This window comes from Helianthus annuus, chromosome 5, assembly GCF_002127325.2.
Source record: "Helianthus annuus cultivar XRQ/B chromosome 5, HanXRQr2.0-SUNRISE, whole genome shotgun sequence".
NCBI lineage: Eukaryota > Viridiplantae > Streptophyta > Magnoliopsida > Asterales > Asteraceae > Helianthus > Helianthus annuus.
In genome coordinates, this window is record NC_035437.2 from 12,321,706 (window position 1) to 12,336,682 (window position 14,977).

Below are 14,977 nucleotides of genomic sequence, written 5' to 3' on the forward strand. Positions count from 1 at the left end.
CCCATTGCAATGATTTTTTCGAGAATCTGATGAGATTGTGAAGGAGGATCTCCCCTTACCGAAGAAGGAGATGTGGTATGTGCGCTTGACTGCTACGCCCAACATGATCTTTGGAGAACAGGTGCTTGTCGCTGCTGGCATGAGCGATAGATAGCCTGCGCGCAGCACAGAGGTTCCGGTTTTGTTGCTCAATGGCGAGGGTATGTCCTATGTTTTCTTGTTTTTTGATTATGTGATAGTAATGCATGATCATTCCTTGTTGATGCAGTCAAGCAGCTGTATCAAGCCGCTTTTACTACCTTCGGATGAGCTATGGGTGTGCGCCCCTTGGAGTCCGGCGAGGTATACTGGTATGAACAAATTAAGGACAACTTCATGTACCCTCCCGCTGGAGTCTTTGCTAATCCTCCCGCTGCAACTGAAGGTGCGCATCTACCCAACCCCAGGCCCTTGCGTGTTGTTACTTCCGCTGGGAAAAAGATTCTTTATCTTTCCAGTGAGGAGTCTGTAGGGTCATCGAATAGGGAGCTAAGTTCCTGGTCTAACATCTTTGCAGGTGTGTTGCGCAACCTAGGAATAGACCCTGATGAGAAGAAGAAGAAAGCGGGCAAGAAGAAGTCGAAGAAGGTGATAACCATTGATGCTGAAGCGACCAGCAAGAAGGGCGGGAGTAGCCGCGCAACTGCTGGAGCCGCTGATAAAGGTACTCTTCGATTTCAGAGTAACCGCTGGAAAACCATCACCACAAGCACCATCACCTCCACCTCCACAGTCGCCATCACCTTTCAGGTGCCACCAACACCATCACTGCAAAAACCAGCACCGCCGTAATCATCACCAGCAAATCGTCTTCACAACCACCACCACTAATCATGTTCAACAGGTCTCAAACAAATCAACACCGCAGTGGTGGCGACGGCGATGACACAATTGTCGTCTTCGTCTTCTCCGGCGGTGGACTGGAACCCTAACTGGTAGGAATCGCAGCAATGACTCTGATCATCGCTGTCAATTCACTGTTGAACTCTCTTCTCCGTCATCTAAGACCCTACGTCGCCGCCAAGTGCCTGAACCCTAACCCACAGTCAACATCCTCGGAGTCGCCATGGACCACGGTAATCACCATCTAACATAGTTGCACATTACCGAACCCTAATCACTACTTGTTGTTGTCTGAATCAGAACCATCTCGATCTTTGTTTTTGAATGGAGGCAATGGTGAGAGAGGAATAGAGAGAGATAGAGGTGTCGTGGTGGTGAGGGTAGTGTGGTGGGGTGAGGTGGGTGGTGATGATGATGGTGGGGGGGGTATAATGTTGTGGTGGTGGTTCATATGAGGTTGTGGGTTGTGTGTGGAAGATAAAGTTGGTAAGAGTTACAATTAAAATGTAGTGGTGGGGTCCACTTATATTTATAAATGATCTATTAATGTTTTACTTTTTAATGCACGTTAGTTTTGTCATTTCACATCCACTTAACTGTGAAAACTAACTGATGTTAGGCCTAAGGACTATCCGAGAACGAAAACTGAAAAGTTGGGAACTATAGAGGTAATTTTAGAAGGTTAGGAATAAAGATGAAAAAAAGGCCAAACTACATGGACTATCCGAGCATTTAACTCTAAAAAAGACGACCTAAACTTTTAACAACGTTTTTTTAAAAGGTAATGCAAACCTTTATATCATAAAAAATACACCAGGACCCATAAGGCCACCCACTATGGTGATTAAATTGTTCAATCGGTTGCAACGTGGATATTAAGACAAAATTGAAAGAAATCATTTTAATCAAATAATTGACTTTAATGCACGACCAGATTGTGATGGCAACCATTGTTTGCAATCAACTTTAATTCTTTTTTCTATTATTTAACTTCTATTTCTTAAAAATATTTAATTCTTTTTTTCGTTTTTAATTCTTTTTTCTATTATTTAACTTCTATTTCTTAAAAATATTTAATTCTTTTTTTCGTTTTTATTATTTAACTTGTATTTCTTTATATAATAAAATTTGTAAATTATAACCGAAATAGTAGTCTAAAGACAAGACACTACCATTCCAGTTGCAATTTACAAATTTTAACAACTAAATTAGTAAATACAAGACAGCAGCAAAGAAGAAACAGGGTTTTGGTGATGGCAAAGAGATTGCTTGGTTCCCAGCTCTTTGTCAGCAGTAATCCTCTCTCATCTCCTGAAACCCTAATTTCTCCCTTTCGCTACGAGTAATTAAAGATCGCTATAACTTACATGTAGGATTGTCGTTTTACACTACTCCTAAGGACTTGAAAAGACTCTTTTCACCATTCGGTGCAATCACTGAAGGTACATGTTCATTTTCACATTTCTTTTTGCTAATTTTAATCATCCCCTGCTTAATTACATGCCAAAATTGGTCGCCTTTTGTCGAATTAAATGTGGGCTATCATATTTTTAAACCCTAATTCATGTGTTGCAGCTAGACTTGTTGTTGATCCAAAAACTCAGAGGCCAAAAGGGTTTGGGTTTGTTACATTTGAATCAGATGTTGATGCACAGAATGCATTGAAAGCTATGAATGGGAAGGTAATTTCTTATCTTTGCAAGTTATTAAGATTTTTGGTGTATGATAAAGTTTAAATCTTTAATCTCAGAACCTGGAGTCAAGAAAATGTGAATGGTTAAATACTTATATTACACTTTTGATTTGAACTGAAATGATTCGGAGAACTATTTGAGTTTGTTGTTATATGATGTCAAGAAATAAAGATGTTAATGTTATTAGGGTTCCAATTACAAGGGTAAATCTCATCAATAGCAAAGCTAAGGTAGGGTCTGAGGAGGGTAAGATGTAGATGGCCTTACCTCTACCCTGTAGGTATAGAAAGGCTGCTTCCAGTGAGACCCCTAGCTCGATAGTAGTTTTGCATCAAGCCTTGGACATAAGGCACACAACACTCAACGATTGGGACAAAGGCTGATTAGTGCATGGACCCCCTTGTCTTTCGGCTATCAACGCCACCACATGATGCATGATTAACCGTCCCCCACTTTTAACGTTATTTTCACGATATTAGTAAAATAACGTTAAAATTAGTGCACTTTCACTTTTGACCCCTGAGGGCCCACACATATATACATTATATACACGTACCGCAAATGGGTCGCATACAAGGGTATATGATGATGGGAAACGAAATCGGGCGAAGAGTGTCACCAAAGTTCCAAATTTTCAAATAAGGATTAGTTTAAATAACTGGTAGAAATATATTGGACCCGACCGCATAGTTATCAGTAGCGTCCATAGCGGACGCTATCGCGAATAGCGTAGCGACGCGGCCATATGCCGCTACAAGGTACTATGCGACCAAATAGCGACGTCCGACGGCATATTCCGGCGCAGGTGCTGCAACTTCTGCCGGAAATGAGGAAGAGGGAAACCAGAGGCTCAAATTAATGGAAAGAAAGAAGCGGTACCTTGTTTTGATGGCATTCATAATAGTTTTCCCACTGCTTTTCTGTAATTTCATGGCGGCGGTGGATCTGGACGGCGGAGGTTACAAATGGGTGACGAATTAGATATTTAGGTTTAAATTAGTTTGTGTAGTTTGACAATTTAGCCCCTCTGTCTTTCTGTAGTTTACATTTATCCTCTAACTAGTAAATTTTTACATAAAAAGAGTGAAATTAGTTGTGTGTTTTAACATTTAACCCCCTCTATCTTCACCAGTTTACATTTGGTTCTTAAACTTACAAATCTATACATATAAAGTATAAAATTAACATTATAATATATGCATATAATTATAAAATGGCTATATTTTTATTTTTAAAATATTCTACTACCTTATCGCTAAACACGAAATAGCGGGCGCTATTTCGTCGCTATCGCTACGTAGCATATAGGTAGCCTATCGGTATCGACCGCTATTCGCTATCGATAACTAATATGGACCGTTATACGTCTTAATCTTATCATGCAGAAACCTATTATTTAGCGTAAGTTGATGTTAGATGATTTGTAGGAATCGTGTGTTTCTTGAGCTTCATATGGGACGATCTTAGACGTGTGATCTTGATGGGTGGGTTAAGTGTAAATACTTCAGCTGGTTTATATATCTACAAGGTTAAATGTAGGGATTTCATATTGCTCAAATGTCTCATTTGAATTATGAGGAAAGAAGCTCACTATATAAATATAGGTTAATAAGACTTCATCTAGGGTGTGCAAAAAACCGAATAACCGCACCATAACCGAATTAACCGACAAAACGAACCGAAAAAACCGGCGGGTCGGTTAATGGTTTTTTTGAAAACCGAAAGTAGCGGGTCAGTTATGGTTATCATTTTTTTTTCTTACCCACCATAACCGAACCGAACCGACATGTAATAAATCATTGTAGGATTTAGGGCTTTTTACCATATTTTTGACTGAAGAATTTTAGTACTTATGGGTTTTTCATATCATTTTGTGGTTTTGGTTGAATGTTTATTTGAATTTATGGAATGTATCATGTCACTTTATTTGAATATTCAATAATAATTGGTATTAATGTTATAGATTATATGTATTTTTTAATACTATGTAATATACTAATATATACAAATATGCAATAAGGTTTTGGTTGAATGTTTATTTGAATTTATGGAATGTATCATATCACTCTGAGGACATGGTCGAGGACAGAACTTCGTGGAGACGTAGGATTAAGGTTAAGGACTTTTAGGATTGTGGCCTGGTTTTTGGTTTAGGTTCTCGTCTTATGAGTTTAATTTTTCAGTTTGTATAAGGTGTGATATAGCTTTTATAAGTTCTCACATAGTCCCGGTGTCGTAATTTTACTAACACGTACTTATTCATTTATGTGTTTATTTTTATTCCCCCCTTTTTAGTAGTTGTGTGCTTATATAATGTCCCGGAAGCTTATGTCTTGATTATGGTTTATAGAGTCGGGGGTCTCACTGGAAGCAGCCTCTCTATCCCTGGGATAGAGGTAAGGCTTGCCTACATCCTACCCTCCCCAGACCCTATCAATAGCTCTGCTATAGGTGGGATTATACTGGGTATGGTTGTTGTTGTTATACAAATATGCAATAACATTTTATTCCATGTTAAAAAAAAAATTAAGCTATTTTTAGCTAAGCTAAATACACGGTTAACCACCCATAACCAACCCGCTATAACCATTAAAACCGAATAACCATAACCACCATAACCAATCGGTTATGGTTATGGTTATCCAATAACCGACATCGCGGTTATAGTTATGGTTTTTGGTCAAAACCGACCCATGCACACCTTCATCATACAAATGTGGCCTGTATTTGTCTTAAGGGCTTAGATATTCCTTTACTTTAGATAGACTTTGCAAATGTTTGCATACTTCTACGTATGCATATATATTGTTTTGTTATATCATATTTGCTTCTTTTTTTTAATATGTTACGCTTCCACCACTTCTTTTGTTTGGGTTACTGGTAGTTTTTTGTTATATTTTCTTGTTGTTGGCTCTCTGTCTACTGTATGTGTTGGAGTCGATGGTCTCTCTGGAAGCAACCTCTTTATCCCCAGGAATAGAGGTAAGGTTTGCCTACGTCCCACCCTCCTCAGACTCTGCCAATAGCTTTGCTATTTGTGGGATTTACTTGGTACGGTTTTTTTTTTTTTTTTTTTTTTTTTTGTGTCTTCACTATGTTTTGTTATATATATTTCACTGCAGTTATTAAGTTATCTAGCTATAGGCTTCACAACAACATCGAATGCACTTGCAATCGGCACAGTTCATCATGATCATTTTTCGGCTCACTGAATCTACTCTTTTAAGATGCACAAACATGCATATGTACTTCTTTTTCTTACACATGCATGCTCATAACACAATTTCAGGATGTCAAAAAAAACATTTCAATGTAACTTGATATAAAATATGCATTAAGCAAGAACTTATTTGGATATCAAGTTGCTCTTATTAACAAACATGGAAACAATATGACAAAAATTGTTCAAAACTGAATCAAACAATATGATAAGAGTCAGAAAGAGTGATAAAGTTGAAACAGTTTTTATGACTTGCGGGTATCAATGCTCTTGTTGGTCCTGCATGTCACATGTGTATAATGTATATCATAAGTACAACAGTGTAATGAGGTCTAGTGAAGACAAAAAAATGTATATCACTTTAATTGTTAACTAGCTTACAAACCTGCGCATTACACGGGTTAAACTATTAAAACGATAGAAATTATAAATCTCGAAATAAATCTTATGACTAAAACTACATTTCAAATATAAAAATGAAAGCGATCAATTAGAGTCGTATTTTATCGAATGAGTCAACTGGGTAACATGTTTCATTTTTAAAGAAGCAAAAATGTGAAATGACCAAATATGGTCTTAATCGTTTGTTTAAAAGATATTATATCTTTGATGATATCTTTTTGGTAATCATAAAATATACAACAAACTTTGCAAAACCTATATATAAAAATAGAATGTACAAAATGTGTTGACACGTTGGCATGATGTAACCCAACCCGTTTTGACCGGTAAAAAATCACACATTTTAATACGAACCCATTGCAACCTGAAAAAGAAACCTAAATAAAATTTAAACACCGAAAAAGATCAGTATTTGGCATATTGATGCCATAAAAAAGAAACACGAGTCTTGTTACATATATGCGATTGAATATCTCCACCTCATGTGGCATTAATTGGAGTCTTTTATTAATATTTAGATTACAGATCTTGAGCTAATTTTTTGGATTTGTTGGGCACAGATAATAGATGGTAGATTGATCTTTGTTGAAGTTGCGAAGACCATAACACCTGAACAGGGAGATGACAACGTTAAATGAAGTACGTTTCTTTGAAGTCTCCAAATTTCTGACAAATGGGAGCCAAATTGAACAATTCCTGCATCATTGGTAGTATTCACCATTCCAGAAAAATTACTAGTTGCTATAACTATTTCTGTATGGTGATCATATGTCTAGTTGCCATATCTTCCATTTTGTATGTTTTCAATTCTTCACATGCAAAACTGAGGTTTTCTTCAAAAAATTTTGGGTCAAATTTTTGTCTGTACTATGTTTTTTTTATACATTCCGCTGCAGTTATAAACTTCATTAGCGAACCACAACCTGAAAGCAAATGATCTATTGATTCTGCTACCTCTTCACAAGGCGGGCACGTATTTGAAGCCAAATGAATGTTGCGAGCCTGCAAATTATCTCTTGTTGGCAACTTATTAAGCCACACCCTCCAACCAAACACATTCACGGTTCACCTTCTTTGGCAACTATTCATTCCACTGAAAAACTAACGGGTCAACCTCTAAACCTGCTTCCAAACACAGCTTTCTCATCAACTTAACCGAAAAGAAATCATTTTTATCCGCCTTCCAACTCCAAGAATCCTCTTTGTTTAAGAAAGAAATATGAGACACCGACATTTTTCCAGCTCTTCAACCTCCTGATTCGACACTAGTTCGCGAGCCCAATCCAAAGAAAAAACAATTTGCCCATCTACCATATGCACTCGAGTTGCCACCTTGACATCTTTGGTATTCTCCAATTTGTACAACACACAAAAAAAAAAATAATAATAATGCTCCCTCAAAGTACCTTCCCCGACCCACAAATCCAACCAAAAACGAATTCGCTCACCATTACCCAAATTCCCTTTTATTAACTTACAAACAACAATATTTCTACTTTGAAGATCTTTATCCAAACCCGCAATACACTTCCATACACCCGTGGCCCCCACTCACAGGAATATACGAACCATCAACATTACTCCATAGCCTGGAACCCTCTTGTTTAAGACGCCATCGCCACTTTGTCAAAAGACTAAGATTAAATTCACTAAGAGATGATAATCCCAAATCTCCTTTGTCGATCGGCCTCATTACCTTCTCCGATTGGACCCAAAACCTACACTTTTTACCCTCCCCATAAAAATTTCCTCCTTAACCCATCTAACCTATGTATAACTCTCAAAGGAAAGCGAAGTAATAAACCGACAAATATTGTATGTACAGAACTGAATAAAACAATATGACAAGTAATTGGAGAATTACCTCCCTGCGAGACCGTCTTTGACCAAGCATGATTTGACCACTTCTAGCTTATGAATCTCATGAACAAATATTTTAAAAAGAACCTACACAACCACACGTCTTTCCAAACCTCGTTAGATCACCAATACCAACTGACCTCTTAATTAGAGTCAATCGCGAGGCACCCATCTGAAGTAAATCTTTGTCAATGCGCAATATATTCAGCCACAGCAAAGAGATCCCATTGCTCGCCAATTTCCCATCCTCATGGTTTCTCACCTTACGAATGCTGCTGCTACAAGTTCTTTACTGTTAACTTAATTGAGCTTATTTTCACCTTCTTACAATTACGTTTTAACCTAAAATGAAGCGAGAAATTTTTCACTCTTTTTTTTCTAAATAAAGGGTGCCTATAACCATACCATGACACTGCCATGCATATACACAACCATGTTCCATAACCCCACATATCAACAAAGGACCAGTGTTGAAGGTCGCTATTGGACATTGTAGCCCAATATAGCATTGTATAACCCCCAACTACACATGGCTTTATAATGTAAGGTTAGAGGTCTTTATATTTTGGGGTTATCATTATTAAGAATGTAACAAGACCACTTAACAGAATAAAACAAAAACCAGAGGTTTCTTCCATACATTAACAAACAATATAACAATTAACATAAAGCTAGATTCATTCTCAATTTAACTACAATCACATCACATAAGAACAACAACAGATCTAACGTCTAAGCAGCAGCTTTCTTGGGAGATTTGGTAGCTTTAGCAGGTGATTTCGGCTCTTTCGCAGCAGTCTTCTTTGGTAACAAAACTGGGTTAATGTTTGGTAGAACACCACCATGAGCAATCGTCACACCAGCCAAAAGCTTTCCAAGCTCATCATCATTCCTAATTGCCAACAGAACATGTCTTGGGTTTATTCTGTTCTTCTTGTTGTCCCTTGCTGCGTTTCCCGCCAATTCCAACACCTGCATCCAATAATTTCCAATTAGGGCACACATTCAAACCCTAATTTTATGGATAACAGAAATTCGACCACAATAATTGGGGAAAACTACAAAATAACAGCCCTATATTACATACTTATTCAACAGACATATAAACACTAATTTGAAAATACAAATTAAGGGCTAACGAACACTGAATCCCTAATTGTTTTAATAATAAAAATTACAACATAGAAACCCTAGTTTTGCAATCATTCCAGACTAATGGCCCCAAATTACAACATAGAAACTCTAATTTTGAAACATTCCTGATTAATAGCCCCAAATTACAACATAGAAACCCTAATTTTGCAATTTACAAGTTGATTTTGAAACCCTAATTCTATCAACGAAACCCTAAAACTTCAAATTACAACATAGACCCCGTAATTTTGTAATTATCCAGTTGATTTTAAAACCCTAAATTACAATTTCGAAGTTAATTTTGAAATCCTTAATTTTACCAACGAAACCCTAAAACTTCAAATTACAAAACTGAAACTACAACATCTACAAAAACAATAATAACTAACAAAACTTACTTCAGCAGCAAGGTATTCGAGCACAGCAGCGAGATAAACCGGAGCACCGGTTCCAACACGTTTGGCATAACGACCGTTCTTCAAATAACGGCCAATTCTACCGACCGGGAACTGCAGACCGGCTCTGATAGACCGGGTGACGGCCTTCTTCCTTGGGCCGCCTGCTTTGCGACCTGCGGCACCCTTTTTAGCTTTTCCGGTGGCTTCCATTTGATCGGATTGTTTGTTTATCGGTGAATAATAATAAATGGTTTGTTGGTTTCTTTGTTACCGGTGAATGTTTGTTTATATAGTGGTGGTTTGTGAATGAGGATTGTGGAGATATGAATTGGATTGTTTTTGGCGGTTGGATTTGGGGTTGATTGACGGTGGGATTTTGTTTTGAGGTGATCCGTGTGAAAGTTAAGTGGCCAATGAGAGTGATTCCGGAAATTTTGAATTTGTGTTTGGTGGTTTTGGAGATTTTGTTCTTTCCCGCCTTGTTATAATTCGTTTTGTTTTCAACATATCCTAAAATTGACGCTTAGTTGAAGTTTAAAATTTGAGAACCACTTTTTTCTCTCCTCCACTCACAACCATTTTTTATACTCTTTACATTTTAAAAACCACACACACTGCATATGATGGACTGGATGGGAATGCTCTTACAACCGGTTTGTATTTTGCAGACTTAATAACAAGCTTATGCATGTCCGACACAACTGCAAAAACCAACTAAGCATTTAATCGTACACCTTACCTATATAAACATGAACTTTTTTAACTTCTCACTTTGTTGCGTCTTGCTCATAATTTGTCACGAATGCTCAATTGAGGGTTCAAATTAACTATTGTATTTTCAAATTCATCAAAAGTTATCTTTTTTTGTGCACAATTTCGCAATCAGAAACCTTTAATTCCACCAATTAACCGAAAAACTAAACAAGATGTATAACACAAACATAGATGAAGCAACTTACGTGCTCCCATTTAGAGAAGGACATGGGTTGCGGGTCACACAAATTGCTAGCAAATGAACTACCCGATAAGCCGTAGTGTTGGACCAAGTAACCGATATTCAAGTTTTTAGATAGTGTGGAGTAGAGAAATGCGATGCATTCAATTTATGCCACATTGGTTATGGTAGATTATGTAACCACGTAGAGAAATCATAGATCATTGGAACTAAAATCAAAATGGACAAAGAGAAGACAATCATATTGCAATCCCAACCCCCAATCGTCAGTCTACATTTAATTTCTTCAAATCCAAAATAGGTTAGTGATCCTAGCGACTGGTTGTGATATAAAAGTGAGATGCAAGCAGTCGAGTTAGGGTAGCAAGAAACCAGGAGAAAAAGAGAGGGGAGTGGGGTTGTTTAAGGGAAGTAGTAGAGGAGTGGCGTTGTTTAAGGGAAGTAGTGGATGAGTGGGGAGTTTATAGAGAACCAAATGAATCTCATCAATAACTGCCAGTAGACGTGGGTTGAAGATGTAGATGCGGGTTGAAGACAGAAGAAACTGCTAATAACTGCTGAGATAGCAGTTAAAAATGGGAGTTTAAGAGGCTGAGATTTAATCTCAGCATGATCCGATGGTGGAAATGGATTAGGAAGGTGGTTAGACTTAATGGATTAGTCCCCAGCCTATTGTAGTGTAAACTACATCGCGTTGGGCCTCGTGGTTGGGTTAGTAAGCAATAACAATAAATATTAATATAAAACGTGATAATTAACGAAAATGTTCGATCGTTCGGGTCGGGTCCAACACCATACCCCATGTGACAACCCTCACAATTCCAGATATCCGTACAATTAATTAATAATTAATTTATGCTTAATTACTGCGCTTAATTTCAACTGTTGATTTAAACTGCTTTCCGATTTCTGTTACATACATACACATGTATCACATTCATACTGTCACTCCATTTATTACATACAAACATTAGTAATAAACTTGATGCACAAAGCACAGTTAGCACAGTGAGCGGATAACCCATAAAACATGCTGACAATGCCAGCACCTAGACAGACAATGTTTTTTAGGCCAGTATGAGCCAGAGACAGGGTACTACACTAGTAGGGAGTGTAGGGAGGTGAGGACCATAAAATTGCGTCACTAGGTGATAGTTATAGTGCCGGGAAGTGCCTAAAACACACTTTAAATGCAGAATTTTGCACCTAATAAACAAATTTCAGCATTTAACTATGCTAGTTACTTGCAAAAATATGGCAGAATAGTCTTGTAAACTTTCCTAAGTGCCGGGAATTGTTTGTGACACAAAAAGTATTATTAAAGACACTGTACGGAATAATTTAACACGTTAACGGACAACACCCAACCGAATAACCGGACTTTACCCGGAACATAAAAATATTGCCAAATACATTGTTTTTACCTTTCTGAGCTAGTTAGGGTCCCTGAACACCCAACACACCCTATATTACATAACACACAATGAACCACTAACTATAACACTTACATCCTAACTAAATTAGTAAAGATCCATTACAACCCAACCCCATACCCCCCCCCCCTTGGGACGGTCACCATGGGTGACCCACCCATGGATTTCTTTCAAACATTTTATTTGATCATGATGGTGGACAATAGGACATAAAACACAATGGATAAAGGTGAGGATGGGATTATAAGAAGGCACAAGGGTCACACACATTAAACTTCACCTTCACCATCCACCTAACACCTCTCTCCCCCTTCTCCTCTTGGATCGACCGAAACCACCCCACCCACCATCACCACCTTCAAGTCTCATCCAAGCAATCCACATACATCTAGAGGTGCAAGAGATCATACAAGTAAGCGTGGTGTACTCGGAAGCTCAAGGACCTCTCTCGTTTTCTTTTACCCATCACTTTTACGCCTTGAAACTCCCCTAGCCTTGTGCTAGTAGTAAGTGCCTTGGATCTTCATCTTGTTCACGTTTTTGTTGGTTAATAGCAAAAAGAATGGTGAAATGTTAAGAACTATAAAGAACATGAACAAAGTCTTGAAACATAAACTAACAAGTAATGAAATATGGTTAAAGTGAAGATGTAATCATGTTGTTATGCTTGTTGAATGTTGTTTGTTAGTAAAAATGGTATGGTTCATCACATGGACTTGCTAGACCATGTTTAAGAACATGAACTAGCAAGATGTGAAAGTTAAAAATGTTGTGGATGATGAAATCATCCACACATAAAATATGAACTTGAATAATGGATGTTTTCTTGGAAAATAAAGATCAAAATGAGTTATAATCTTGTAGATCCATAGATCTACGAGTGGTTTTTCGAAAGAACCAAGTGAAAAGCATGGGTTTGTTAAAGATGGGATCTTACATAAACTAATCGCATTTTTAGTGGATAAACAAGTGTAGAAGCACTTGTGTAATAAGAAAATTTCACAAAGAAATATTTTTAGAAAATGTGACTAGAAGTTGTGAAAAACCCAACTCTTTAAAAATAAAGTTTTTAAGAAACTAATCACACTTTTAAAAATAACAAGACTTACAAAGTATGCTAGTAAGTTACTACATACTTTTATAAAGTTCCAAGTTCATGAGTTTATGGTTTATGCTTATTTTTGACAAGTTGATAAATAGAGATTGAATGTTGATGATTGAGAATTGTTTGAATGATTTTACAAAAGAAAATGATATGCTAGTAAGCATGGACACCTCCATTTACAAAGGAAACTCTGGCGAAATTTTTATAGAATTTCAACACTTAGAAATATTTTTCTAACAAATGTTTACGAATATATTTTTTAACTTGGTTTTCGAAATAAACTTCGCCATGATTTTTATTACAAAATATACTAAGTGCCGGAGGTTGATTTTCGTAAATAAAGTTTGATAAATATATATTTAGAATATATATTTTATACTAAAACGCTTGTGTGATTGTTTGTTTATTCTGTGAACTAGTTATATTATCTTAGAGTAAAATAATATAACATGCAAAATACTATGGAAATTACGACTCCAAAATAATACCAAAAATTACAAGGGATAAAATATTTAAGTTACACGCGTAATATTGAGAAACCAAACAAGAAAACGTAACTTATGAAATATTCCGGGATATACCATTACATTATATTTTTGGTAAATATTATTTTGAAAATAAAAGAAGTGAAAATATGATTTCGTAAATATTACTAAGTATATCCTATTTTTTACAACGGGAAAATATATTATTTTTGGGAGATAAAAATGTATTTTCCTAGTATATTTAGAAGATATATAATTTTTGAGAAAAATGTATATTTTCTGGGACAATACATAATTAAACAAAATAAGGTTTATTTATATATATTTAAGTGAGACTTGAAATATATGGTTTTGGAAATATATATTGGGAATATATTAACATATATATATATATATATTGTTGTTGTTGGAACAATACACCGAAATACAACGCCGTTACTTGGCAAGATATACAAATACAAATACGAAAACACATGTATAAGATACCCCATCTCTGGGAAGGAAATACATACTTGAGAAGCATTAACAGAAAATATTGCTTAATCAGTTTTCCAAAACGATATATAATTTTAAGTTAAAATAATTTATTTTAACAAATAATTACAATTTGGAATAATATTGGGAACATAAGAAGCGTAACTCAAAGATATTAACATAGAAGCAAGGCACGGCCCGTTCGTCTAATAAACGTTAGAACACTGTAGATAGTCGTGTTCGCTGAGGAGATTTGAGTTACAAGTACCGAAGACGCAATACTGCGAGTTCATGTCCCCCTTTCTCTTTACTATTTTCAGTTTTATACTTCGGGGGTGAAATACATGTTACAATTATTACAGACATTACTTACATGGTATGATTAGCTTAAGGAGGGTTTATACTACTTAGATCATGTGAGTGGGTAGGTAGAACTTAAGGCCATTAATCCTCGTTGTAGGACCGAGAACATGAGTGATAGATCTATTCGGGTGTAGCGAGCCCCACTCCTGAGTCCGCCGAGTGGACCATGTGGTGACTATGTGCCCGACGCACAAATCTGCTAGGTTTGAGTCTTCCTGCATCACTTCACACATATCATTGGCTTTGCAACCCAATGGTGATATCTTTTTTTTCCTTAATTGCTACATACCAGGGATTTTCATACATACAAACACATTATAAAGGTTTATACATACTCACTTACACATGAACTCGCTTAACTTTTGTTGATTTTTTTTTTCAAATTACATGTATTTCAGGAAAACTAAGGGATCTGGCAAGTGTCTGCATTCGTGTCAAGTTGCGTACTAAATAAAGACGTCATCCAGGGTAGTAGGTTCAGGAGGTGTAACCCTTACCTGGACGGGTTACATGTCCTTAAACCATGTTTTTATTCAAGTCTTTCATTGTGTCATATGAACACGTTTTAAATC

At 36.6% G+C, this 14,977-nt stretch overlaps 2 protein-coding genes across 2 annotated transcripts; one reads left to right on the forward strand and one right to left on the reverse strand.

The window, feature by feature from the left end:
* The first annotated feature begins 2,043 nt into the window (after positions 1-2,043).
* Positions 2,044-7,062, forward strand: LOC110939987 (small RNA-binding protein 11, chloroplastic). Its single transcript, XM_022181549.2, has 4 exons — positions 2,044-2,175; positions 2,256-2,324; positions 2,458-2,564; positions 6,759-7,062. Exons 1-4 carry the CDS (start codon positions 2,136-2,138, stop codon positions 6,834-6,836), a joined length of 294 nt encoding a protein of 97 aa, XP_022037241.1. The 5' UTR covers positions 2,044-2,135; the 3' UTR covers positions 6,837-7,062.
* A 1,606-nt stretch (positions 7,063-8,668) lies between these two features.
* Positions 8,669-9,856, reverse strand: LOC110939985 (histone H2A.2). Its single transcript, XM_022181547.2, has 2 exons — positions 9,591-9,856; positions 8,669-9,030 (listed from the first exon to the last, which is right to left on the reverse strand). Exons 1-2 carry the CDS (start codon positions 9,798-9,800, stop codon positions 8,791-8,793), a joined length of 450 nt encoding a protein of 149 aa, XP_022037239.1. The 5' UTR covers positions 9,801-9,856; the 3' UTR covers positions 8,669-8,790.
* Between the last annotated feature and the right edge of the window lie 5,121 nt (positions 9,857-14,977).